General features: G+C 42.5%; 1 protein-coding gene across 2 annotated transcripts in view; it reads left to right on the forward strand.

The window, feature by feature from the left end:
- Positions 1-27,849, forward strand: part of SEPTIN4 (septin 4) — a 70,470-nt gene that overhangs the window by 30,892 nt on the left and 11,729 nt on the right. For both annotated transcript variants that reach the window (XM_075196634.1, XM_075196633.1), the window contains exons 2-10: positions 2,773-3,492; positions 4,411-4,504; positions 5,650-5,736; positions 8,287-8,410; positions 9,192-9,326; positions 10,080-10,197; positions 17,315-17,416; positions 18,069-18,165; positions 26,537-26,699. In XM_075196634.1, coding sequence (XP_075052735.1) covers positions 2,773-3,492; positions 4,411-4,504; positions 5,650-5,736; positions 8,287-8,410; positions 9,192-9,326; positions 10,080-10,197; positions 17,315-17,416; positions 18,069-18,165; positions 26,537-26,699 — 1,640 coding nt within the window. The remainder of the gene's footprint in view (positions 1-2,772; positions 3,493-4,410; positions 4,505-5,649; positions 5,737-8,286; positions 8,411-9,191; positions 9,327-10,079; positions 10,198-17,314; positions 17,417-18,068; positions 18,166-26,536; positions 26,700-27,849) is intronic.

Consider the following 27,849-nt stretch of genomic DNA (forward strand, 5'->3'; position numbering starts at 1 on the left):
TTTTGTGAACACATCATACAAGAGAATGGCTGGATGGATAGAAGATGTTGGAAAACATCCAGGACAAGAAAAATTAAACAATAAAAGCTAATTGGTGAGACAAGATGGTCAGGAAAATCCATTGCAGCAACAACTATATTTGGATATTTAGATGATGCCGCTGTCAGTACTTTTGTAAATATATTGATATGCTTATCAATGAAAAGCAAAACAATATCACCTGGCACTGATACACTTTCTTAACACATCATGAATTCTCCAACCACAGCCGTATAGAGGATAGTGTCAAAATCCCCTTATTTATAAGAAAGTACTAATTGATGAAAACATACAGCGCTGAGAGGAGAATATATCAGTTGATTGAAATGTGGATCAATTGATAGGTGTAAAATAGAATATCCAAGGCAATTGTAAAAAAAATACAAATTTATTAACTCCTATAAGACACATATAAAACATCTATAAAACATATGAATATCCACAATGATAATACATAAAATCGCACAAGTGGAGCCCCACAAAAATGGCAATGTTATTCTGACCGGTACTGCAATGGAATGACTGTTGAATATACAAATAGAAGAACTTCATAAGCCCACAATACTGTCCAGATAGTTCGCCAGTTTTGTAGCCCTGTTTACAATTACAAACAAACGTCAGATCAATATTAGCCTACTGTACGGATGGCATACTGGGTGGAGTTCTGAGCTTAATCCAAGGGCATGATATAGAATGAGGAGTGTTAGCACACAAACTTGCGCTTACAGTCTCCAATATTGGCCGGAGGTGTTTGTTCCAATCCCGACTTGTCTCCTCCGCCCCAGTTGTCTCCGATGATTTGGCTACGATGTAGAAAGCAGGTGCACACCTGTTGAATAGTCCGGATAGCAACTTTCCTTCACGAAAAAACTTTCCTAGCAAATTAGCAGATCACATCTGAAATGTTGGGCTATGGCAGCATCAACAGGACTGAAAACAATAGATCATTTATATTGCAGACCAGGTAAGACTGAACAGCGACGCGTTTCGTCCACCCTTTTGTGGACTTTCACAAGCCTCAATGACTCTCATTAAGTTGCCTCCTTTAAATACATCCTGTCCTCAAACTTGATTGGATCTTTCACATTTGTTGCCTAATTCAGCTAGTTTGTATAGCTTAGGCATCGGGGAGCAACAAGTCCTATTAAAGTAATTCTATTGCATACTTATGTCTATTCCATATTCTCAATCTTATATTAAAATAACCACACAGTAGCCTGTTCAATATAATATTAGAATAATAGAATATATGTTACCCCAGACAAACTTCATAAAATCTGGCCTTCTATATCCCCACTATGTTGTCGTAATTGTTCTGAGCGTGGCGATATTTTTCATATATTTTGGTCATGCCCGGTAATAAGGCCTATATGGAATAAGGCCTTTCAATTGATAAGCTCAGTCCTTCGTCACTCGGTCCTCCCTACACCAGAGTTAGCTTTATTGCAATATTATCCCCCCTCTCTTCCCAGTTGGGATAGATACGTGACAGGCCAGATACTGATAGCAACCAAAGCAGCTATAGCCCAAGCCTGGAAGCAGCCTCTCCCCCCAACTCTGGCCAAGGTAATCTCCAAAATTAATTTCAATTTCGAAATGGAAACCCTGGGTGTCCCATATTCCACGTCAACATCATCCCTGCTGATTAAGTGGAGAGCCTGGCATAATTATGTAACAGATGGGGAGGGAAATCCATCACGTTCGCTTACCTCGCCCTCTAATGACAATGACGCTGGTGAATGATCTTTTGTTTGATGGGGTGTAAAGTATTAATCAAGCCGAATGTACACAACGTATAGTCAGTTGCATTTGATTTTGACGCTGTATTTTTTCTCAAGGATATTGTGTATGTGTTCCATCCCCTTTATGTACCCTTTCCCCTTTTTTTTCTTCTGTCCCCGTTTTGAAAAACCTTGAAAAAACCAATAAAAATTTTATTCGTTAAATATAATATTAGAACAGCCACTTACATATAAAAGAAAAGAAAATACATTTATTAAATTGCCTTGGATATCTGTGTATAATCCACATTTTCTAAACAGATATATACTTTTTTTTTTTTTTTAACAATTATACACATATATACTTTTCTTATTTCTTAGGCCCTACACAGCTCATACATGGGTATCACCAACATTTATATGAGCTATCCATCATTTGGTAATAATCAGACATATTAAATATATCTTTTACATATATAAAATCTCATATTGTGTGTTTGTGTCACCACATTGTGATTATTCTAAGAAGTGAATAAGGAAAAATAACCCATTTATAATTTCCATCAACATCCATAAATGTAATATATATATATATATATATATATATATATATATATATATATATATACATATATATATATATATTGTTGTTCCTTATGGGTTGACTTACAATCATTATCACATTCATAATCCACACTTATTAATACCTTTCATTAAATTCAGTTGTCTCATTAAGATCTTCTTGGAATAAAGTCTAAAGTTTAAAAATCCACATGGCCTCATCCCGACAAATATTCTTATACCTATCACCACCCCAGTTAAATCATTTATTATTATTATTATCTTAACAATCTTTATTTTTAGACCCTGTCCGCTAGTGGTGAGCCTTAGGGGAAGAATTTGGCCATACACCTGAGCCTTCTTATCCGTAAACTTATTGGAGAAGAGATAATAACTAAATAGTTGATAACAGAATACAAAAGTTTACTGTGTTCTATTTATTTTTTTTCAGATCCGAAATTTTGTATGCAATGACTCGGAAGAGGAAGAGCTAACAAGGATTATCCGTACAATTCCTAGGGAGAGCAACAAAAGAGCACAAGAGCGAAAAGAGAGACTCTGCATAGAGCAACAACAGCAAGAGACGAGGACCTATAGAGAGCAACAAGAGGAGGGGGAACAGCAGCAGGAGGAAGCTTGGCTGCATAGAGATCAGCAGCAGGAAGAAGAGAGGCTGGCCAAACATCATCAAGAAGAAGACGAAGAAGAAGAGAGACTCCGTCGAGAGTATCAGGAAGAAAAGCTACGTCGAGAGCAGCATGGAGAGGATGAAAAGCTCCGCAGGGAGCAGCAGCGTGAAGTAGAGGAAAGACTTCATGGACAACATCAGGAAGAAATTCTCAGAAGAGAGCAGCAGGAAGATAGGCAATGCAGAGAGCGCCAACAGGATGTAAGGCTACGCTGGGAGGAGAAACTTCACAAAGACCAGCAAGGGGGAAAATTCTGGTGGGAGCAGGAAAAAGCCTTTTACAGTGATGCTAAGCTGCCCCATACAGAGTCAGAGCTGTTACCTATCAGGCATGTTAAGGAGGACAGTAATGAGGGAGAGGACTTTAGCCAGACCCTTCCTGTCCTGCCCACAAGATGGGGCTGTCCACCTTTAGTACCACCTCCAAGTCCTTCTAGACCTAAGAGCCCATGGGGAAAGCTGGACCCGTATGACTCCAGTGAGGTACATATGATATATAATAATGAATAACTTTCCTTTTTTGATGTTGTGACTGGTTTCAAAAATTGATGTCACATTTTACATTTCAAAATTATTGTTTGGAGGAATTACCCACAGACCTGTCACTGCAGCCGCGCAGGGCTCCGAGACTGAAAAGCATTATCCCATATTGTATTTAAATATGCAGACTTACCTGAGAGTGAAATTAAAATCAGAACCTTGAGCTGACTTGTAATATACTTACCATTATGTTGTTCATAATTAAAACAATAAATATGATAAACCATGAAAGACAACAATTGAAGAAAGCTAGCATTAATGTATCAATTCAAAAAATTGTGTGAAACAAAATATATAGTCATAGAATGTTTGCTCATGATAAATGGCACTCCCGGCCTTCGGAGAATGTGAGAATGTGTTGATTATGCTGTACTAGCAACATCAACTCAATAGAAACACTATTGCCATGTGAGCAACACACATCATGACATGGGGGTAAATGTATCAAGCTGAGAGTTTTTCGGCGGGTTTGAAAAACCAATCCTAGCTATCTTTTCTTTAGTACATTCTATAAAATGCTAGCTGGAATCTAATTGGTTGCTATAGGCAACATCTCCACTTTTCAAAACCGCCAGAAATCTCTTAGCTTGATACATTTACCCCATGCTCTCAATCTCTCATTAAACCATTTTCAGTACTATTATTCATAGTCACATAACATATATCCTAAATTAAGTGGATATGATTTGGCTCATTGAACAGAATTCACTACTTTATGGTCAGTTTTTGTCTCACTTTTTCAGTACATTAAAGGATGCAAAATGTTTTTAATCTTTGATATAGTGTTGGCCATTAGTCGCTTTCAGTGTATGAATATTGGCCAAGTTCATGTTCTACTCATTCTTATTACTTCTCATATAGGAGGACAGAGAATATGTTGGATTCGCTACGCTTCCCAACCAGGTGCATAGAAAATATGTGAAGAAAGGCTTTGAATTCACTCTCATGGTTGCAGGTAAAGGGATATGAAAAGACAAAAACAAATGTGTACAGTAATGACAGATGGACTTGTTTTCCACATAACTTTGCTCATATGTATCAATTATTTGGCTCAATCCATTTTTAGTATATCAGTGAATCTGAAGTAACATAGAAGAATCGCCCTGTTGTCTAAATCTGAACACACCACAGATCTGCAAGTTAAGACAAATTATTAGACTTCAAAGTGCTGCTAGTACTTATTCCAGGTCAACCAATGGATTAGACTTTACTCATTCAGAAGCAGTCCACACACTTTCCAATGCTAGGGAGATGTAGCAAAACATTATTATCTATCGGTGTGCGGACAGATGAAAGGATCACTAAAGCTAAAATACAAATAAGAGCTACTCATAACATTCACAGATATACATGTAAATGTTTCCTCTCAGAATATGAGATGTTTGACGGTGCATTTACATTTGCTGTTCAGTTGAGTTTAGTGGTTCTATTCAAACAAACCCTGATTTAAGATTCTCTCACTATATGGGTAAGGTAACCACTGATATACTTGGTCTACTTGCAGTTGACTGCATGCACTTTTGGGATTTAATATTATATTTAGCTAAATAATTTTGGCTAATCCTGAATTGATTATTTATCCTTTGTTGATTAGTTTGCTGAATTATAAGTGTCAACATAGGTACTGTACCCACTCAGTCTGTCCCTACATCCCAAGCCAGTCATTATGTAGAAAGATGCATACAGTATCCTTTTGTTGGCTAATGGAATGGAATAACACATAGCTTTAACACACAATACGGCCTCATAGTGGACATGAGTATTGTTGGCTGCTGAAGTATGAATTGTTATTTGTAATCTTGTGTTTCATTCTATGTTTCACTGCATATTTATAAACATATACATTTTTATAACCTCCCAGCATTTTGTGCTTTGCTTTATTTTTATATTCTGTTGATAATCCACTTTGCGCTGTAAATTGGCAGAGGAAATAGATTGAACAAAGTCAGAAAGAAGTAAATCTGGGATTTAATCAGAAAAGTCCACCAAATCTAAACATATTGCTACATACTGTCTAAGCTGTATGTCTGGTCCATCCACATATAGGTTATTATAACTATGGATGTGACAGCTTCTGATTAGCTTCTATTTTTTTACCAGGTGAGACAGGTCTCGGAAAGTCCACTCTTATAAATAGTCTCTTCCTTACGGATCTGTACCGGGACCGCCAGTTACCAAGCCCAGAAGGTATTTAACAGAATTAACAAAAATGTTACTGTCCTATCCAAAGTACGTGAGTCATTTATTTGTGTGATGTTTTTCTGTTGACAAAAGAAAGTGTTTCCCCAGCTTCAGATGTTGCAGGCTTTAGCCACCATCCAGCAAAATGTTTATTTGTGTGTATTGTTTAGAGTCAAATTTGACTAATATATGAATTTAAGGGGCATATTCAATTGACGGCGGGATCACCGAAAATCCCGCGCTCAAAAAATATTAACGTTAATACGGTAATATCTTGCTGGATTTCAGCTTGCAGCTCCCTGAGCTGCGAGCTGAAATCCAGCGAGTAAATTACCGTATTAACGGTTTTCCCGTGCAGGATTACCGTAATAACGGTAATATTTTTTGAGCGCGGGATTTTCGGTGATCCCGCCATCAATTGAATATGCCCCTAAATGTTATTTTTAGCTGAACTGCTCTTCTCCTAATGTATGTTTCTTGGAAGGTGCACTAGTCGACAGGTATTGTTGAGTGCAAGTCTTGACTAATTGTTATGGACTACTATGTGTTTCTTGTGATTCATTCCTCAATTGTAAAATGTCATCAATGTACCTGACTGTAAAGTGTCATAGAAACATAGAATTTGAAGGCAGATAAGAACCACTTGGCCCATCTAGAAACCTTATTTGATCCCTTATTTTTTATAAGGATATTCTTATGTCTATCCTAAAAATGTGTCATCGGTAATTTTGAATTGTAAATTACTGTGGATGCAAATTAAATGGCTAATAATTCGCAATTGTAAATATTTATGCACAAAACAATACTCCATAGTCAGAGGAAACACCAACACATATACTATCGCACTCTTCTATAAGTGGCACGTTGGAGTAACCCCACAAAACATGGGGATATACAAAGTCCACACAGATACAGGCATGACTCTGGATTCAAACTCATGATCCTACTGTTGGCAGCTGATTTGTCTAACACTAAGTTATACTTATAACCAATATAACCAATCCAGAAATCTTCAAATCTTTAAAGTTCACTACTTTTCTCATATTTCTGTGACAATACTTTATATATTCAGAGCATCTATGGCTAAAAATAGAAAAAGATTTCTCACAAATTAATCTGTAGTCGTTACAGACTGTCGAGGTAATTATACCCCACGGGATATTAAATAGGTTCCTAGTATTATTCTGCCTGTAGCATCAATTTGCATCCTTATATAAACTTTGGGGTACTCTGTGGCCACCATGTTTTAGCTGCATCCCCCTGCAAAGCAGCTACATAACAAGACTTCCACAGGACAAGGTGGTTAGCAAACCTTGACCAATGGGATGGTCAGGCAGGCTGGATAACAAATCATAAATCAAGTGATCAGACACAGGCAAAAGTCCAAGGTTCTTTAAGGGGAAATAAAGTGTGATCAGGAGCCCAGATTCACTGCGACAGTAGTACACAAGTGTGATCGGGAGCCCAGATTCACTGTGACAGTAGTACACAAGTGTGATCAGGAGCCCAGATTCACTGCGACAGTAGTACACAAGTGTGATCAGGAGCCCAGATTCACTATGACAGTAGTACGCCCAGAAGCGAGAACTATAATCAGATGCAGCATGACAAAACCCATCCTGATTCACCCACCACCCTGAGCCAAAACTTACTCCTTGATAAAAGACACAACCTGCCAAGCAAGGCTGTGTCAGATACAAATATTTTTTCCTTAATAAATAAATGAAATAGACCCATAAGGACTACTTTGCGAATAGAACTACCTACCTAACTTGGACTATTGTTAGATACAATTTATAGCAACGTGTATCTAACAGTACATGATTCAAAGCAAAGCTTCCAGGCACCAGTGGGTTTTAATACCACAGCGCTGATTGTTTTGTTTTTCTTAATTCACACCCGCTTACATCAGCTAACAACAAAGCACTTAAGATGGGCTTGTATGCATACAATGTCTTACTTCCAAAGAATGAAGACACTTTTCTTTCAGCAGTTCCATGTAGATCCAGGAACTGATAGATACAGTCTGCTGAGGAATGTACCTAAAGAGCAGTGCAATTTAAGTAGAAACAGAATCCATAAACCTAGTACATCTATTTTTTAAGTAAAAAATGTCCACGATAGTGGTTGTGTTCTTTAATAAAGGGACATTTAATGTTCTAATATGATAAAGAAAACACTAGCTACAGCAGTGTGTGTGGAGAGACTTTATTTGTCTGCTTTTAGATTCAATTTGGCGTGAGGAGACATGATGTGTCTCTGGAACAGTCCGTAGAGGTACATCGCGTCATATCACGTCACATTACGTCTGAGTTTTTACAGAAATATCTGCTCATTATCCCTCGTGTCCCATAGTGATGCGCAGAGATTTCTGTACTGTATTAGCCTGCAAGGTGCGCCAAGGTATGTCCGACGGCACCTTGTGGCTAATTGAACCTGCCCCTCTTTCATCAGACATCTAATAAACATTCTGAAGCAAGTGCTATGGTTTAATTAAAAAGTAGAAAGACTGTGTTTTACTGTTATAAGATAATTATTTACCCACTTTACTCACAGAATGTGTAACACAGACTGTGGAGATCGTGAAGCAGACAGTGGACATTCAGGAGAAGGGCGTTCGACTGCGTCTAACAATAGTGGACACACCTGGTTATGGGGATGCAATAAATAATGAGGACTGGTATGTATGTATGTCTCCTCAGAGTTTATGTGGTGTGTGTTGAATTTGTGGGGTCTGATTGAACTGTTCTGGTGCAGGGATGCTCCGACTAATAATATACAAACAACATGAATTTTTCATATTATATACCATAGCTTATCCCCTTCATGATCAGAAGGTTCAAAGTTCAAAGACCAAACCATTTTTTGCATTTTTGTAGTGTTGACTTCACTGTGAATAACTATTTTATTTTATTTATGAGTCTAACTAAATGAAATTTGTTTTGTAATAGAAATAGAGACTTTCTACCCTGCATTGAAATCCTTGTGATGTCAGTTCATGACAAATTCTGAAGTAATAGCAGCAGCATTTTAATACAGTTTAATGTTGAATTGCATCTGTATTGATAATGAGCTCAAAGACTCTGTACTGTTTCTAGGCTTACAGGCAGTTGCAGCAGCTGCCATTTTTAGATGGCATTTTTTGGTGTATATTTCAATGTGCAGTAATGATATACTGCACACCAGTTATAACCATTAGGTGTAGACGCAAACCTCTATAGTTTGTTTTGACTGTATGATGACAGAATTGATATATGCCAGGTGTGTGTATATTTTAAGTATGCTATACATTTGCAAAAAATCTGATGTCGCATTTGGCAGAAGGTAAAAATAGCACCCATACAAATCTGGATTTAAGATGTGTGTTTGTCCCTCCGATAGGTACCATTATACCATAGCTTTTACATTTGAAATGCACTTTATAAAATATTGTCTCTAAACTCTGCTTATGTGTCCTTCAGCTGGAAGCTAGTGGCTGATTACATTGACCAGCAATTTGAGCAATACTTCAGAGATGAGAGTGGCTTAAACCGCAAGAATCTCCAGGACACACGTGTACACTGTTGTCTGTACTTCCTGTCACCTCTGGGACATGGGTATGTGCACTTCTATTAATTGGCATAACAATTGATTTGGATTATGAAACTAAACTAAATAAAAAAATAACAATAAAAGTGTTCTAAAGACATTAGAAGTGCCAGTCGTGCCACTTAAGTCTGTATGGAGACACCACATACCCCTCTGTGCAGATCCCACAACAATCAAAGGACACAACAACTTTTATGGTGGAGGTCAGCGTTATGAAATAAATGGTTACAAATGATGATGCAATTATAATATAACACATAAATATATCTCAGAACCTTTTACTAGATGCCGGCCACTAAGACTATGGGTGGGAATGTAACTAAGACCACCAGCTCTCACAATTGATGAGCATCTTAGGGCTCTCATAAGTAACATAACCTTGACATAAGGAACGCAACAGGTTATTCTACATAATATTCACGCTGATACAGCCTATCAATTTACAGTGAAGTCACAGGTTACTAGTGAATAGATAGTCTTCATTCTCATTGTTTCAACCCACTGAATGACTGTTTCCACTGAATGTAGACAACAAGTGCCCTTAAAGTTGTGCTTTAGGCTAAATAGTATCTGAAAACTGGTGTCCAGTTTCCATATTATGTATATGAACATAAAAATTCTTGTTTGGTCATTTTATATGGCTAGGAGGGGCAGTTAGTTCAGACACATTTAACTACATAGTAACATGCTACATGCTTCTATACTAATTACAATGCAGTCACTCATCATTTTTAAAGTAGGATATTACTGTGTTTTTCTAGAATGCGCCCTCTGGACATAGAATTCCTGCGAGCACTACATGACAAAGTGAATATTGTCCCAATCCTGGGTAAAGCTGACAGTCTGACCCCTAAAGAGCTCATTCAGAAAAAACAGAGGGTGAGTAAGCAGATATATTTAAGAGAATCCATGCACATTAAGGAAGACCTGTCACCGGGAGACACACACTAGAGTGGCAGGGACTTTTACACACTGTTCATTTAAAAATCTACTATATCATCTGCCCCCCAAGCAGCAGGGAAGGTAGTGTGTTCTCTTCCTCTCCAGCGCTGCCTTATTTCCTGCAGGTCTCTGGGCTTGGTAAATGTATATGACGAAGGCAACGCTGAAGTGCTGCCAAAGAGTGAATTAGAAGTGATTGACTTGTGAATGTTGCTCTGTCTCTCCAGCCCCCCTGTGGCACTTCCCCATTCTCTGTGCTATTTACTGGTGTAGAATGCTGGGAGTGCTGATGTACAGGAAGGAAGGAGATGCTGTCAGAGAGCAGCCAAGTTTTACAATTAGAATACGGTGGGATCTAGATGTATGTCTGAGAAGTGGTGAGAATTCAAAGAATTGTCTTTTCTCTAAAGTACACAAACACCCTATACTTTGAAGTAATGAATAAAACCCAGTGGCAGGTCCTTTTTTTTTTTTTTTGTACAATATCTTTTTATTGAATACAATTGCAGAGTTACAATCGTAAAGAACAAAGGCAATAACACGTGATAACAATCATCAGAGAACATAGAGAACATAACCACGATAGGTACTTTTTCATTTTAGCTTTAACCCGCGTGTGATAATCATAGTTATGTTTGGCCTTTTCATAGGTGACTGCCTCTGTATGGTAAACCTTAGTATTGCTTAAATGTTGTGAAGAAAGAGAAAAGAGAGCAAGAGGGAATAGAAAGGGGGGATGAGAGAGGGAAATTATAAAACAGAGTGGAAAGAAAAATGGGAGGAGAGAATGAGGGGAAGGGATCTAGGAGCACAGTTCCATTCCAAAATGAACACTAGATACAATTCTATGGAATAGCAGAAAGAGGGTTTATTTAACTAAGGCAGCGTATCTTGCGGACCCCTGGAATTCTAACCATCTAAACCAAATGGAGCAATATTCTGTAAACTTATCGGATGAGCTAAGAATCAAGTCATCCATATATCTATAGGACTCGATGCGGGTAAGCCACTCCTTCAGGGTTGGAGGAGAGGAGGATCTCCAGTGAACTGGAATTACCGCCTTTGCGGTGCTATTTAAGTTTTTTAGCAAGGATTTTTTGTATGTTGATATCGAAGACTTTGTCTGGTTTAGTAACCAAAAACCTGGGTCAACTGGAACCTCCGTTTTTAGGATTTCTTTTGAAGTCGTTATGACACCGTCCCAGAAAGGTCTCAAAAGTGAGCATTCCCACCAGATGTGTAGCGGCGTCCCGACACCCGAGCCACATCTCCAACATAGGTTAGAGTTCCCAGGGTACATTTTAGCAAGGACATTAGGACACCGATACCATCTGGAGAGGACCTTATATTGTGTCTCAAACACTGTTACACTAAGAGAACTAGCCTTAGTGGCTTGAAAGATATTATTCCAATGTCTTTTTTGTATCCGACTCCCCAAATCACTTTCCCAATCTTTGGTAAATTTTGGCAAAGAGGAGAAGCGGTTCTCAATCAGGATTGTGTAAATCCCAGAAAGGGTATGTTCAGGACTCAAAGGGGAGATACACATAGTTTCAAATGATGTCAATTCCCTTTTAACCCCTAGCCGCAATTTTTCAGTACTTAAAAAGTGTTTGAGTTGCAGATAATGCTAAAGTTCCGCATTGGGCAGGCTCCATTTTGCCTGCAGATACTCAAAGGTATGTACACCCGACGGACCCACCAGCTGACCTGCACGAAGAATTCCTGCCCTAGACCAAGCTTTAAATTCTTTTTCTCTGATCCCAGGAGGAAAAGACTGATTGTCAAACAATGGGGTCAAAGGCGAAATGACCGAGGAGATATATTTAAATTTTCGGAGTTTATTCCAGCACCTCAGAGTAGGTTTTATTACAGGGTGTTGTAAATTCGGAAGGTTCATGAGCCAGGGACAGGTCCTCGAACAATGCCCGAGGGACCACTCCTCTATTGCAACCCATTGTTTGTCAACTTTAGCTCTTGTCCAATCAAGTATTCTACCGAGCATAACAGCATCATAATAGGACTCAAAATGAGGGAGTTGGAGCCCACCCAGATGTTTCCGTCTAAATAGAGTATCGTGTTTAAAGCGAGGTCTCCTTCCCCCCCACACAAAGTTCTTGATTACGCAGTTCAGGTTTGAGAACCACTTGTATGGTATGTGTATCGGAAGGGTCTGCAAAAGGTACAAGACACGGGGCAACACATTCATCTTGACAATATTAATTCTACCAACCCATGAGAATTTCTTCCCCTGCCACTCTCTCAGATCTTTTCGAAGACCATTGAATATGGGTTGAAAATTAATTTTGAATAATTGAGAAGGGTCTTTGGTGATGTTTATTCCCAAATACTTAATGTGATTCGGATGCCACGTGAATGCAAACGCACTTTGGAGTCCTTCAGCTACCTCTGGGGGAGTGGTAAGATTAAGTGCAACAGATTTAGAGTAATTGATCTTAAAGTTCGATAAGGTACTAAATCTCTGGAACTCTAAAACCAGATTAGGGACTGAGATAACAGGGTTAGTAATAATTGCTAACAAATCATCAGCAAAAAGAGCCAGTTTATATGTCGAGTTACCCAGTCTGATTCCAGATATATCAGGGTTTAACCTGATTGCTCTCGCCAATGTCTCCATACATAGGACAAAAACAAGTGGCGATAGGGGGCAACCTTGTCTCGTGCCGTTAGATATTATGACAGGGTCCGAAAGATCTCCATTTATCTTTATTCTAGCCGTGGGTCTGTGATAAAGCGCAAGTATTCTATGGAGGCATGTTTGACCTAATCCCATATGGGTAAGTACACCTCTTAAAAAAGTCCAGTCTATTCTGTCAAAAGCTTTTTCAGCATCAGTTGACAACAATATGGACTGGGTGGGAGAATTAGAAGCTAAGTTGATTAGATCAAGGACTTTGGTGGTATTGTCTCTCGCTTCTCTGCCAGGTACAAACCCCACTTGATCAGAATGGATTATCCTCGGTAATATAGATTTCAATCTGTTGGCAATGAGTTTAGCATAGAGCTTGACATCTACATTAAGAAGCGAGATTGGCCTGTAACATGGACATCTAGAAGGGTCCTTCCCGTCTTTGGGAATAACTGAGATATGGGCTTCTAAAGCCTGTGTCGTAAATTTTTCCTTTTCAGAAACCGCATTAAAGGCCTGTAGCATTAAAGGGACCAAAATATCCTTAAAGGTTTTGTAATACACAATAGTAAACCCGTCCGGGCCTGGGCTTTTTCCAGATGGCATGAGTTTAATGGCCTCTATTAATTCCAAAGAGGTAAAAGGGGCATCAAGCATGGTCTTCTCCGGACCTGAGAGAGTGGGAAAGCCGATATCAGCTAAATAAGATGCAGTGTTTGTTTGTTTCTCAAGGAGAGAGTCTTTAACATCCTCTGAAAGGTTATATAATTTGGTATAGTATGTATGAAATGCTTTCGCAATGTCTTGACTGGTGTTGTGTTTAGTCCCCTTTTCGTCAGAAATTGTCTGAATGAACGTAGTAGCTCTCTGTGCTCGAAGGGCCTTGGCAAGCAGGTCCTTTTTAAGTCGGACAAAAGTAGAAACCTCTAAACAACTAGATATTTTCAGTGCTATGACATTCATGGAAAAAAAATCCATGTTCCAGTTCCTGCACTAGCAATAACACATCACTAATGCTCAGTAGAGCTAACTGCAATAGCATTTATATCTCATTATCTCAGATAAGGCGACAAGATTATCATTCACTGCATGTGTTTAACAAGAAATCAGTTAATGGAATTACTATCACTTATGTATAAAGACCATTTTCCACAGTGCTCTACAACAAGGTTACAAGGAGAGAGTAAAACAATAAGTAATAGAGATAAGGGCATATAGATAGATCAGTGGTTTCCAACCATTTGGTGTTGTTGCACAATCCATTTTTCATGCCACACCAATGTTAAAATGTTATAGTAAATAAAACCAGAATAAATAAATGTGAGCATGCAAGTCACATTAAAAAGATTCAATTTACAAATCATATATTTAAATTGTATTTTATTTTATTCATAGTCAAACAATCATATAGAAAATAGCATACAAACATGAGCTGTAAGTCAAATACAAAAAACTTGAGGAAACATTGGGCGGAAATTCAACAAGCATATCGTCACACATGCTTAAGATAAAAAGCAGACCGTTCATCTCAGTGTTTTGGATGTTGTTACGATGGCTCAAGATTCCCAGGACTTGGCGTCTGGTTTTTAGAATAGCGCTCACGTATCCCATATGGTATATGTACCATATTCTATTAACAACCACAGCAAAGGAGTGGGAAGCATTAGACTTCAAATCCGCTGGTAGCTCGCAGGTGGGAGCAGAAGCAAAGTGGTGCATAAGCTTGATATTTTGTCATTGTACTGTATTTGTTGGGTCCAGCATTTAATAACAGTGTAAATGACTAGAAAAGGTGCTTCTATAATAGAGATCAATGATCTCTATAATAACAAGCATTCAAGCATTCAAACATGATGAGGTGGACATAGCTAACTGCACTGGAGTTTTCAATGTTATAATATATGCCTATTCAATACTTTGTATATTTCATATCTCCCAATTAATAAGGTGGTTTGTAAGTATTATTATTTTCTGCTTTCTTAACTGAAAAACAACTTTTAGGGGGGAATTCAATAGCCGGCCATGTGGCGCATGGATATCGCACCACGCACGTTTCCGGCAATTGCGGTAGAAATCTCTGCTCATTTTTCCTCGCACCTCTATGGGGCTATTTTAATTCCCCCCTTAATATCAGCTGCCCTTTTGCACTAAAAGTTATTTGTTTTAGAGAGTGCAGCAACATTGTTTCAATAAAGTATTTGTACCTGCTTGCTCTGCTCTGTTATAGTGCATAGGAAAGAGAGGAAGGGGGGGAGTCAGACTAGTATCTTTTCAGAATCACTTGATACATGTTGGAAGAAATCTCCAACACGGTAACAGTAGAGGTTAAAAACAACTCTGAGATTATATGCATTTATTTATCCACCAAAGGTTAGCAGAAATTTAATTACAATAACACTTTCAGGAAAGAAATTCAAAGTTTAATACAATTCATGAAAAAATATAGGTTCTTCCTCTCTTAAACCTTATATCAGAAATCAGAGCTCTAAGCACATGAGATTGAAGGGTTTGGGCTCTGCCAATGTTTCTTGTTTTTATTAAAGATTGTCTCTGTCTCCTATTTCCTTTTACTCAGGCTATGCCTGATAACCTGGAGTATAACAGGAGAGTCTCTCCGGAGTGTAACAGCGCAGTCTCCCCCATCTGCTGTTCTGTCCACTTATGCTGTTGGATTCTCTCCCCTTGTTGTTTCTTTCTTTAACTACTGAGAAATAGAAAGATGGAACTATTTGCTTAAAGTAGTTAGTGGACATTTCATGATATGCCCAGAAAGAGACGGATCTCTCATCATTGTCCGCCATTGATTTGTGATCTAGGTCTCTTCCGCTGAGCACAACCTAGACACAGATGGGTGAGACTCAAACAGCTTTATAGCTGCCTTAGAGAAACGAGGGATCAAATTGACTGGAACTGCTTTTCCATTTATCTCATATGTTTTTCTGCTCCTGCTATCTCGATTACAGCCACATTCTAAGTTAATAGCTTTCCCAACATGGTGAATTCACATGCAGTAAGAAAGTAAACTAATTCCATGCCCTCAGTTTACTAGTAAAAGGGTGGTAGCCTCTGTCTTTCTATTAGAATTTAACATAATTGGATAATTTGATATTTACTACCATGAATACTACCCTGCTTTAGTCCACTTAATAGTCGTAAGTCTTTTGTACCTGTGTGTATGATACTATTAACCAGTTATCATATGCTTTGTGATCTTGTACTATGTCACCTACTTTTCAGAGTGAAGATCTTGGGCCTGATTCATTTGTGATCTTATCTTATGCAAAAGTTAAGATGCTTATTTTAAGAAAAAACGGGGAGATAAGAGTGAAGTTAAGATGGATTTTCATCTTAACTTAAGAAGTTCTTAACTTACTCAGTGAATTTTGCTTCTTATCTCCCTTTTCTGGTCATGCACAGAGTGGATTTGCTTAAGATAAGCAAAAAACGGCAGATAAGATCACTAATGAATCAGACCATTGTCTTGGCATTCTGTGGGTTAGACGTAGAGAAGGTTTTGGGCCTTTAATTGCCCTTGTCGGTCAATATATTTATTGCTTTGGGTAGCCTCATTAGTTATCCTGTGTCCCTCAGACAGCTAATGGAGAAAAAGTGATTTTTATTTACAGAAGCTAAATCCTTGTCTTCTTATAAATTGGGTGACTCACACACGCCATATAAGTGTGTTCCCCTGACTGCTTGAGGATTGTGGACCTTGTTGGTCATTTGTGCAGTTTTGTTCCCAATCATATGATGGATTTCCCTTGTTGGTATAGGTAAATCTGTCCTGTGTATGTTACTATACACAGGACATGTGGTCACTCCCTAAGGTTAGAGGAGAGGAAATTTCACAACCAGCAAAGGAAGGGGTTCTTTACAGTAAGGGCAGTCAAAATATGGAATTCATTGCCAGGGAAGGTTGTGATGGCAGATTCAATAGATATGTTTAAGAAAGGGTTAGACAAATTTTTAGCTGAAAAGTGTATCCAGGGATACGACCGTTAATTAAATGAAAGATAGTAGTGGATATAGGGCATAATAGGACTTGCTATATTGGGTCTGGGGGGATTTTCACAATTGAAACAGATTGGCGGTTGCTTACTCTGGATCGATTTTAAATATAAGTGAGGGATCGCAGGAGATCCAAAATAGGTTGAACTTGATGGACTGGTGTCTTTTTTCAACCTCATCAACTATGTTACTATAAATCCCCACTTCCCTGCTGATAATTGTGTTAAATAAGAAGGAGGAGAAGCATCTTTTTTCATCAGTGCTCTGCATGCTGAGAATTAGACTTAACACAATTTGTTAGTAATTTGTACCCTCTAGCTTTGAGGAAAAAATATCAATAAGTACAGAATTCCATTTATTCTCAGAATATAATTTCAATTGTCGCTGTCCTCACAGATACGAGAGGAGTTGGAATATTTTGGGATTCAAATTTATCAATTTCCAGATTGTGACCCTGATCAAGATGAAGACTTTAAGATTCAGGACATGGAACTGAAGGTAACACAATCTGTTATTATAGATATAATAAAACTTGTTGATCTCCAGCTGTTGTTGAACTATGGCTCCCAGTAGAACTGAAGAATCTCAGACTGAATGTTCCCTGACTGAAGTGTTACAAGAGATCAATATTCAAGAGTTATATCTGGTGTCAGAGTTTGGTTTTAACACAATATCTGTAGTATAGTAAAAGAACTGTTAAATTGTTTAAACTATTTTAAGAAAAAAATCTGGTTATCGTCAACTTCTCAATTTCTAGATTCTACTCATGGTTTCGGACAAACATAATGCTTTTTCCTATTAGAACACAGTGATGTCCTGTATAGACTTTGACCAAAGATTTAGCTATAGCTGTAGAAGTCAATATTGGGCCCATAGACAGCAATGTGTTGCAAATGTCACACTGAGTCTGGCTGCATTGTGATTTCTGAATTCAGATATTACTATGAGTACTAGGGATGTATACAGCATTCAGACACTTCTGTCAGATTACTTGTTGTGTAATATTTGGGAATGGAACAGATCTCACTTGCTTGGTGTGGCTATAACTGTGGAATTTGAAAAGGCACTATGCACTCCAAACTCTTATTATAGGACCCATACATTCTTAATTATGCTTCAGATTTTGTCCTTACTGTTTGTCTCTTTCCAGAAAAGCATTCCCTTTGCTGTGATTGGCTCCAACACCATTGTGGAGATTAATGGGAGGCGTGTCAGGGGGCGCTTGTACCCCTGGGGCGTTGTAGAAGGTAAGCCTCAGTCACAGGGCTATTTCCATTAGTAATGTGAGTTCATTGTTCCATACATGTAGAATATATTCACTACAAAACCTCAAATCAAATCAATTTATAGAGAAGTGTGACATAAATACATCCAGTAACACTCTACAGAAACAAGTAGAATCAATTTTTTCTGTACATAAGAATAATGATCAGACTTAGATGAAACATTATCTAAGCACACACAGAGATGCAACCAACCATAATGTGTAACCATTGGGGGTGGTAGAGTTATTGTTTTGCAACATATTTAACATCAGCTATACTGTGGAATAATTAATGTATTTTTTGATTAATGTTTTCCATTTTTACATTTTAATATAGTAAATGTAGTTTGAGGGCAACATTTACATTTTTTCTTGTCATTGTTTACGTTAAACCGATTTGGATTATTATATTATAATTTATCCACTCAAATTATTAGGCTATAATGTACTGAGCCAAGATTCCTTCTACAATGGGCAATCCAGAAAAGAGTTAAAAGGATAATGTAATGAGGACTCAATGCCATTCACAATTTGCAGGATGTTTCCCAGCAAGTACAATATATCTATTCTATTATTCTATTTTTGCCTAAGTAAAAGAACTATATGTTTCTTTGAGGCTTCCTGGGTGGTTATATTTTATCCAGTATAGAACTCTTCTTGAAAACCTAATTCCATCCAAATATTTTATGGTGATTGTGATTCCTACTTATACCTCATAATTATGATTTTCACCTTAATGCACTGATGGAGCCCCCTTGTCACAGAGAAGGAGTCTGATGTTTTGTGGAGCATAAGTAGATCATTTTGCAGGTAGTGTTGGTGGAGGGTGAACTACCTGACATTAGCGAAAATACCTCAGCTGTTCACCTCAGAAGGAATTTAAATCTCAATTAGAGGTATTGAAAGTTTCACGCTGCATCACTGTAACGCCCCCTGCGGGGAAAGACAGGGACAGACGCAACAGAAAATAACTCACCTTGTAAACGATGGTCACCTCCAGTCCGCTTCTGATTTCCCAGCTGCGATCCGATCCCAGCAGATCCGCAGCCACCTCCAATCACGTCCCTCTAAGATAGAGGCAGAGATTACGGCCGTGCCTACCAGGTAAGGGCTGTCCGAGACTACGGCAAAGGACAAGAACACGGTCAGTCCAAGCTCCTTGCCGCCTCCTCACTTTGTTCTTGCCAAGACGCGGGGGACTACAGGCACTGAAGGCCAAGACTAATCCGAGGACTAATCCCGCCTCAAGTACCTCACACACCTGCCGATGAGGGCCTAACCGAAAGGGGGAATCGAGCGTGATACTCACCGGGACACTCCCACTTCCGATCCGGTTCTCCTGCACCTCCCCGACTCCTGCGGATGACAAGAACACACAGCCTCCCTCTACGCTCTCCGTGAACTAAGATGGCACCCACAAAACTGGACTAACTACAACGGCGACCCGACCCTAACAACGTTCTAATGGTCGGCAACGCAACTAAGTCAAACACTAGGACTAACTAAATGTGGTGCACTAACGGAACTACTAGTTACACGCTACGGGGAACACCAGCCGGTGTTCACAGCCTAAACCGGAGGGCGGTTCCTAACCCCCTCACCCAGGTCGTACCAAGAAGCTGCCTTCTTGCTATGGAGTCACACACAGGCCCTAAGTACGGGTTCTTTAAGCCCGGCTGAGGCTCAGTAAAACAGCACACTAACCCGCGGGCCGACTGCCGCACGGAACAGCCGATCGAACTGAACCGCCCGACTGCCTGTACTCGGGTATCTCACACGTGTCCCTACGTCCGGAACCACAGGTCCACCTGCACGGAACCGGCCTTGAGGACCCTTGATCAGAACCACGGCCGCCCCTGGAACTGCCTCAAGGTGTGCTGTACTGCCACCAACTCACTCAGCCACCCCCTCTGGGTACCAGTGTGACCCCGGGGACCTAAGGGACAGGGAAACTACATGTGTTCTTCCCTGACTATGTGTATGCTGGTACTTACACTTGTCCCCCACAGCACGGGTTAGCACAGGAAAACCACAGGAAACAAGAGCCTACCTTTAATGGGGGCCTGACGTCTTGCCCCTGGACACAGTTAGAAAGCACACCAAAATACTGTAATGTAAACTACACTCGCCACACAGACAGAATAAATAGATACAGTATACAGTACCTTGCCCGCTACTTACCCGAACACACCGCTGCTAGCCAACCAGCAGGTTGCTACAGCACCACAGGAGCCTACGCTCGACCGTACCTCCTAACCACGTGTGCTCACCTCACACAGGACCGCGCCTACTCTCACGAGGCTCTCACGCCTCTACCACACACCACCAGGGCCTTATGCCCTACACACCATGGGTCTCTGCCCAGCTTCACACAGAGCCTTCTGCTCTGACTAATGGGCCTCAGCCCCCTCTCTAACTCAGGGCTCTGAGCCCACTACTAGGGCCTTGTGCCCTACTACCTAGGGGTCCTAGCCCCTGCCTGAGGCCTGTGGCCTTCCTAACTAACTGAGGGCCTTGTGCCCTTAATAGCAGATGGGCTACCAGCCCCTACCCAGGCCCTCTGGCCTTCCTATGGCCTCTAGGCCACTAACTACCTAAGGGCCTTGTGCCCTTGTATACCTGGGACTCTGAGTCCCCCTCTCTAACTAACAGGGGCTTGTCCCCTTTATATAGATACTAATGGCCTACTGGCCCACTACTTCGTTGGGGCCTAGTGCCCAGGTCCCTGGGCCTTGTGCCCCTACTTTATTGTGCCACGGGCCTTGTGCCCGACTGTGCCCACGGGCCTAGTGCCCGACGTTATTGTTGAGTCTACTTACCTGCTCTGCGCAGGATACTCAACTTGACACGCCGTCTTCTGTTTCTTTCTTCTCCGGGTCTTCCAGACCCTCCAGCCGGCGGCGCCCCTTCTCCGCTTCGGCGCTGGGTCTCCAGTTGCAGCTGGGGCGGGGGCGCTCTCAGCCCTGAAAAGGGCTCCCCGCCGGCGATCTCCGCTCCGGCGGCTTGCTTGGAGTCTTCTGGCGGCAGGGTAGCTCACGGCCCTTACAAGGGCCCCCTGCCGCCGCTGCTGCTGCCTCAGTTGCTGGACGTCTGGACGAGACGTCCTCTCTCTTCCCCGCCGACGGACTTCTGGCAAAATGGCGTCACCCGGCGACTTATATAGTCGCCGGCGTGACGTCATCAGCCGGCGCGAGCGCTGATTGGCTCGCGTCGGTGCCAATCTTTTGAATGGCCGGACGCGAGCCGCGATTGGCTCGCGCATCCGGCCGCTGATTGGCCAGCGGGGAAAGATGAGCCCTGATTGGCTCATCCTTCCCCCGCGCACGGGACCTGCAGAAAGAAAGTTATACTCACCGCCGCTGGATCGATGGACGGGTAAGTTCTTCTTCTCTTCTTTCTTCCTGCTGGGCACCATCGGGGACCTCTTCAGCCCCTCCAGGGGCACAGCGCTGCCGGATATCTTCGCCCTCTTCACGGGCACCGGCTCTGGCATCTTCTGTCCCTCCACATTTCCGCCGCCTTTTTCCATTGTGGTCCCCACAATCAACGTCTTCTCCTCTACGTCCACCTCCAAGGGTCGCTTACCGGCATCCCTGACTTGCGTCCACCGGGTCCTTCGCGGTAAAGCCCTCTCGCGCAGGATCCACACCATCCTGGCAACTTCCTCGCCCGAAGTCGGTATCCAGGGAGTCTCTTCCTCGGCACCTGCCGGAACCTCCCATCCGTCCGATACCTCCTCGGTTGTGCGGGAAGCTTCTTCAGAAGGTGACAACATCCACCACTCTCCAGCTGCGCTCTCTAAAGTACAGTCTTCTTCAGGCAGTACTTCTTCAGCAGCTCTCTCTTCCGGGGTACTGATGGCTTCCATCCTCTCAGGTACCACCGGGCAGACATCTTCACATGTCTCCGGACACAGCGTTGCCCCGTGGAGGGTCTGCTCAGTTCTCCCTTCGTCTTCAGGGACCAACTCTTCCACAGCCACGGACAAGTCGTCTGACGTATCCGACGTCTCCAATACCCCAGCTCCAGCATCCGGCTGACGCGGGTATTCCTGTCGCGAATCTTGCTTGGACGGGACGATCACCTGCGATCCGACAGTCAGCAGGCTCTGCCGATCCTTCCCTCCAGATTCCGACTTCTCTTGAGACCATGGATGGAAGGCTTCCTCGTCCTTCCACTCGAAGACTTCTACGTCTTCCCATTCATCGGAGACTTCTTCGTCCTCCCATTCATCAAAGAGCTCCTCGGCAACTGGGCACTGGTATGCGAAGTGTCCAGGCAACCCACACTTCCAGCACAGCATTTCTTCCACCGGTTGCCGTTTAGTACCTTTGTTCTTCTTCTTCCTTGTCTCACAACGTTCCAGGATTTGCTTCGTGAACGCTGCCACTTCGTCACGAGAGATGACACAGCTGTATCCCTCGTACAGCGGAATGATCCCCCGATGAGCCATCGTTGATCCTGCCGACTACGCCAAAATGTAACGCCCCCTGCGGGGAAAGACAGGGACAGACGCAACAGAAAATAACTCACCTTGTAAACGATGGTCACCTCCAGTCCGCTTCTGATTTCCCAGCTGCGATCCGATCCCAGCAGATCCGCAGCCACCTCCAATCACGTCCCTCTAAGATAGAGGCAGAGATTACGGCCGTGCCTACCAGGTAAGGGCTGTCCGAGACTACGGCAAAGGACAAGAACACGGTCAGTCCAAGCTCCTTGCCGCCTCCTCACTTTGTTCTTGCCAAGACGCGGGGGACTACAGGCACTGAAGGCCAAGACTAATCCGAGGACTAATCCCGCCTCAAGTACCTCACACACCTGCCGGTGAGGGCCTAACCGAAAGGGGGAATCGAGCGTGATACTCACCGGGACACTCCCACTTCCGATCCGGTTCTCCTGCACCTCCCCGACTCCTGCGGATGACAAGAACACACAGCCTCCCTCTACGCTCTCCGTGAACTAAGATGGCACCCACAAAACTGGACTAACTACAACGGCGACCCGACCCTAACAACGTTCTAATGGTCGGCAACGCAACTAAGTCAAACACTAGGACTAACTAAATGTGGTGCACTAACGGAACTACTAGTTACACGCTACGGGGAACACCAGCCGGTGTTCACAGCCTAAACCGGAGGGCGGTTCCTAACCCCCTCACCCAGGTCGTACCAAGAAGCTGCCTTCTTGCTATGGAGTCACACACAGGCCCTAAGTACGGGTTCTTTAAGCCCGGCTGAGGCTCAGTAAAACAGCACACTAACCCGCGGGCCGACTGCCGCACGGAACAGCCGATCGAACTGAACCGCCCGACTGCCTGTACTCGGGTATCTCACACGTGTCCCTACGTCCGGAACCACAGGTCCACCTGCACGGAACCGGCCTTGAGGACCCTTGATCAGAACCACGGCCGCCCCTGGAACTGCCTCAAGGTGTGCTGTACTGCCACCAACTCACTCAGCCACCCCCTCTGGGTACCAGTGTGACCCCGGGGACCTAAGGGACAGGGAAACTACATGTGTTCTTCCCTGACTATGTGTATGCTGGTACTTACACTTGTCCCCCACAGCACGGGTTAGCACAGGAAAACCACAGGAAACAAGAGCCTACCTTTAATGGGGGCCTGACGTCTTGCCCCTGGACACAGTTAGAAAGCACACCAAAATACTGTAATGTAAACTACACTCGCCACACAGACAGAATAAATAGATACAGTATACAGTACCTTGCCCGCTACTTACCCGAACACACCGCTGCTAGCCAACCAGCAGGTTGCTACAGCACCACAGGAGCCTACGCTCGACCGTACCTCCTAACCACGTGTGCTCACCTCACACAGGACCGCGCCTACTCTCACGAGGCTCTCACGCCTCTACCACACACCACCAGGGCCTTATGCCCTACACACCATGGGTCTCTGCCCAGCTTCACACAGAGCCTTCTGCTCTGACTAATGGGCCTCAGCCCCCTCTCTAACTCAGGGCTCTGAGCCCACTACTAGGGCCTTGTGCCCTACTACCTAGGGGTCCTAGCCCCTGCCTGAGGCCTGTGGCCTTCCTAACTAACTGAGGGCCTTGTGCCCTTAATAGCAGATGGGCTACCAGCCCCTACCCAGGCCCTCTGGCCTTCCTATGGCCTCTAGGCCACTAACTACCTAAGGGCCTTGTGCCCTTGTATACCTGGAACTCTGAGTCCCCCTCTCTAACTAACAGGGGCTTGTCCCCTTTATATAGATACTAATGGCCTACTGGCCCACTACTTCGTTGGGGCCTAGTGCCCAGGTCCCTGGGCCTTGTGCCCCTACTTTATTGTGCCACGGGCCTTGTGCCCGACTGTGCCCACGGGCCTAGTGCCCGACGTTATTGTTGAGTCTACTTACCTGCTCTGCGCAGGATACTCAACTTGACACGCCGTCTTCTGTTTCTTTCTTCTCCGGGTCTTCCAGACCCTCCAGCCGGCGGCGCCCCTTCTCCGCTTCGGCGCTGGGTCTCCAGTTGCAGCTGGGGCGGGGGCGCTCTCAGCCCTGAAAAGGGCTCCCCGCCGGCGATCTCCGCTCCGGCGGCTTGCTTGGAGTCTTCTGGCGGCAGGGTAGCTCACGGCCCTTACAAGGGCCCCCTGCCGCCGCTGCTGCTGCCTCAGTTGCTGGACGTCTGGACGAGACGTCCTCTCTCTTCCCCGCCGACGGACTTCTGGCAAAATGGCGTCACCCGGCGACTTATATAGTCGCCGGCGTGACGTCATCAGCCGGCGCGAGCGCTGATTGGCTCGCGTCGGCGCCAATCTTTTGAATGGCCGGACGCGAGCCGCGATTGGCTCGCGCATCCGGCCGCTGATTGGCCAGCGGGGAAAGATGAGCCCTGATTGGCTCATCCTTCCCCCGCGCACGGGACCTGCAGAAAGAAAGTTATACTCACCGCCGCTGGATCGATGGACGGGTAAGTTCTTCTTCTCTTCTTTCTTCCTGCTGGGCACCATCGGGGACCTCTTCAGCCCCTCCAGGGGCACAGCGCTGCCGGATATCTTCGCCCTCTTCACGGGCACCGGCTCTGGCATCTTCTGTCCCTCCACATCACTACAGTGACATGAGACAAAGAGCTGGTGGCCCGACGCAGATGGTGGTGGTGGCTGGGATGTATCCTGTACTGCTGCCTTGCTACTTATTTAGAGAGGGAGTGGTGAGAGATAACTGTAGTCTATATATTCATCATCAACATTTATTTATATAGCGCCAGCAAATTCCGTAGCGCTTTACAATTTGGAACAAACATTAATAAAACAATACTGGGTAATACATACAGACAGAGAGGTAAGAGAACCCTGCTCGTAAGCCTACCATCTATTTAAGTACTGTGGTTAATCAGCTTAAGGCCATAGATACAGTATAAGTTGTAAGTATCCTGAAGTTCCTCAGTACGGGTATGTTCCAAATAGACAGTACCACAGTCTCTGTTGACTGACGTCACATATCTATTTTATGCTACATGTAAAACAAGATTTCAAGATGAATGATGTGATTATTACACTTTTATTAAGAAGGTGGTATATGGACATTTACCGGCTGCAGAGCAAAAATTGCTGACTGAGACAGCTCCATCCAGTTGTCTCATTATAGGCACATCCCTGCCTCTTGAAACTCATTGAAATATTTCATCTTACAGAATTTAGCTTTCATTCAGCAAGAAAGTAGTGATCCAACAAGCTCACCAAGCCCAAAGATGCTGCCATCTTGATCCGTTAAGCTATTCAATTCCTTTTAAATTGGGGACATTGATACAAAATAGGCACAACATGTGATACCACAGAATTTCGCTAGACTGCATCTTCATAAATAACCTTTACAGTCACTTTCAAGGAGGGAAACTCAGTATGCGCTCAGTATGTGTGCAACACATTTAACCTAAAGATATTTGGGGCTAGATTTACTAAACTGTGGGTTTGAAAAAGTGGAGATATTGCCTATAGCAACCAATCAGATCCTAGCTTTCATTTGTTAAGTGCATTCTACTAAATGACAGCTAGAATCTGATTGGTTGCTATAAGCAACATCTCCACTTTTTCAAACCCGCAGTTTAGTAAATATACCCCTTGATATGGGTTTGAAATCTCTAACAGCAAAGTATAGCAAAACTCATTCAGGAGTAAACCTCAGCTCCCTTACACAGGATAACATTTTTTCACCTTTGAGCAACAGAATAGGACATAAAACAGGCTTAACAGAATTAGTTACGGATAAAAATAGGTTCTGGATTAATACTTATGATAGTTCACTTATACATAAATAAGTTCAGTAAATCAAAGTTCTGTGTCACAAGCCTCTTACACTACTGTCTGTTCTAACACTGTTCCATCTTCCCTAGTGGAGAATGAGCAGCACTGTGACTTTGTGAAGCTGCGCACAATGCTGATCCGCACTCACATGCAAGACCTTAAAGATGTGACCCGAGAGACCCACTATGAGAACTACAGGGCGCAGTGCATCCAGAACCTGACGCAGCGTGTGGTCAGAGAACGGAACCGAAAGTATGTGCAGGTGGACTGAACAGCAGCAGACTCCAATGACTTGTATTAAAGCAGTCATAGTTCATTGTAGCCAAATAATGCCATGCCTATTATGTACCCATTGAGGGTGGTTTACACCGAAGCACATGGTTTTACATAGGAAGTTTATTTAGGAAGTTGCAATCGTGCACACGGAGCCCCTTTATCTCCACACATGAGTACATAGGACGAAACACACCTTCTTTACGCTTTGGGAACTGTGACAGTTGGGGGATTATGGGCTGAAGTAGTAAAATGAATAATGTAATTTATATCGCTTTTGGATCACTCCCTTATTTACAATGTTTCAATTTTTTCCCTAAAATTCTGCCAATGTTGTAAATAAGTCTAGAAAGTGAGGAGATAATATTACATAGGGGGGGTATTCAATTGTTAGCAAGTTGGTTTTTTTTACCGCCGTGTAATAAAAAAAAAAATCTCCCGCAGGTTTTTGATGGCATTAGCGACCGTTTTGAGTTAGCGCAGCGAGAAAACTCGTGCAATTCAATTGAAAAAAAGGGAACGCTGTCCCCCCACGTTAAAACTTGTGTTTGCGAGATTTTAGGGGAGTGAAAGGGAGTTTTAATGCTGTCATGCATAACACAAAAAAAGGTTTTGCATACATTTCCATACATTAGATTGCATTACACATTGATAATATCTACATTACAGTACTTTCTTTAGCATATTTTTTAATTGAACTATTTTTTATCATACAATCATCTATCCCATAGTTAAATCCTATAGCGCTCAGTGGCAGAACATATAACTCCACACATACAAACTGCATATCAGTTAACATATAACCGGTGAAAAACGTGCACTGGGTGAACCTTAATTACACCCATGCACTTACTAACATACAGCAAGTACCCCTTTGGGGTGATCCGATGTATTGTGTATATTATATATGGGCTAAAAGCTAATTATAGCGTGGTCCATAAGATAAAAAGTACCGTTATAGACTCAAGTCTAGATGATAATGTTATTCCACACGATAAATCAGTCCTCCAAGGTCCGTAAAGATGTATCATCCGTTTGGAAGAGCTGTATTCCTGAATACAAATTCAACCGCCCGATGGTAAGCGCTGCTGGTAATCTCGATGTCCAATCAGAAGACCGCAAGTGATGC

Source organism: Mixophyes fleayi, chromosome 2 (assembly GCF_038048845.1).
Source record: "Mixophyes fleayi isolate aMixFle1 chromosome 2, aMixFle1.hap1, whole genome shotgun sequence".
Lineage (NCBI taxonomy): Eukaryota > Metazoa > Chordata > Amphibia > Anura > Limnodynastidae > Mixophyes > Mixophyes fleayi.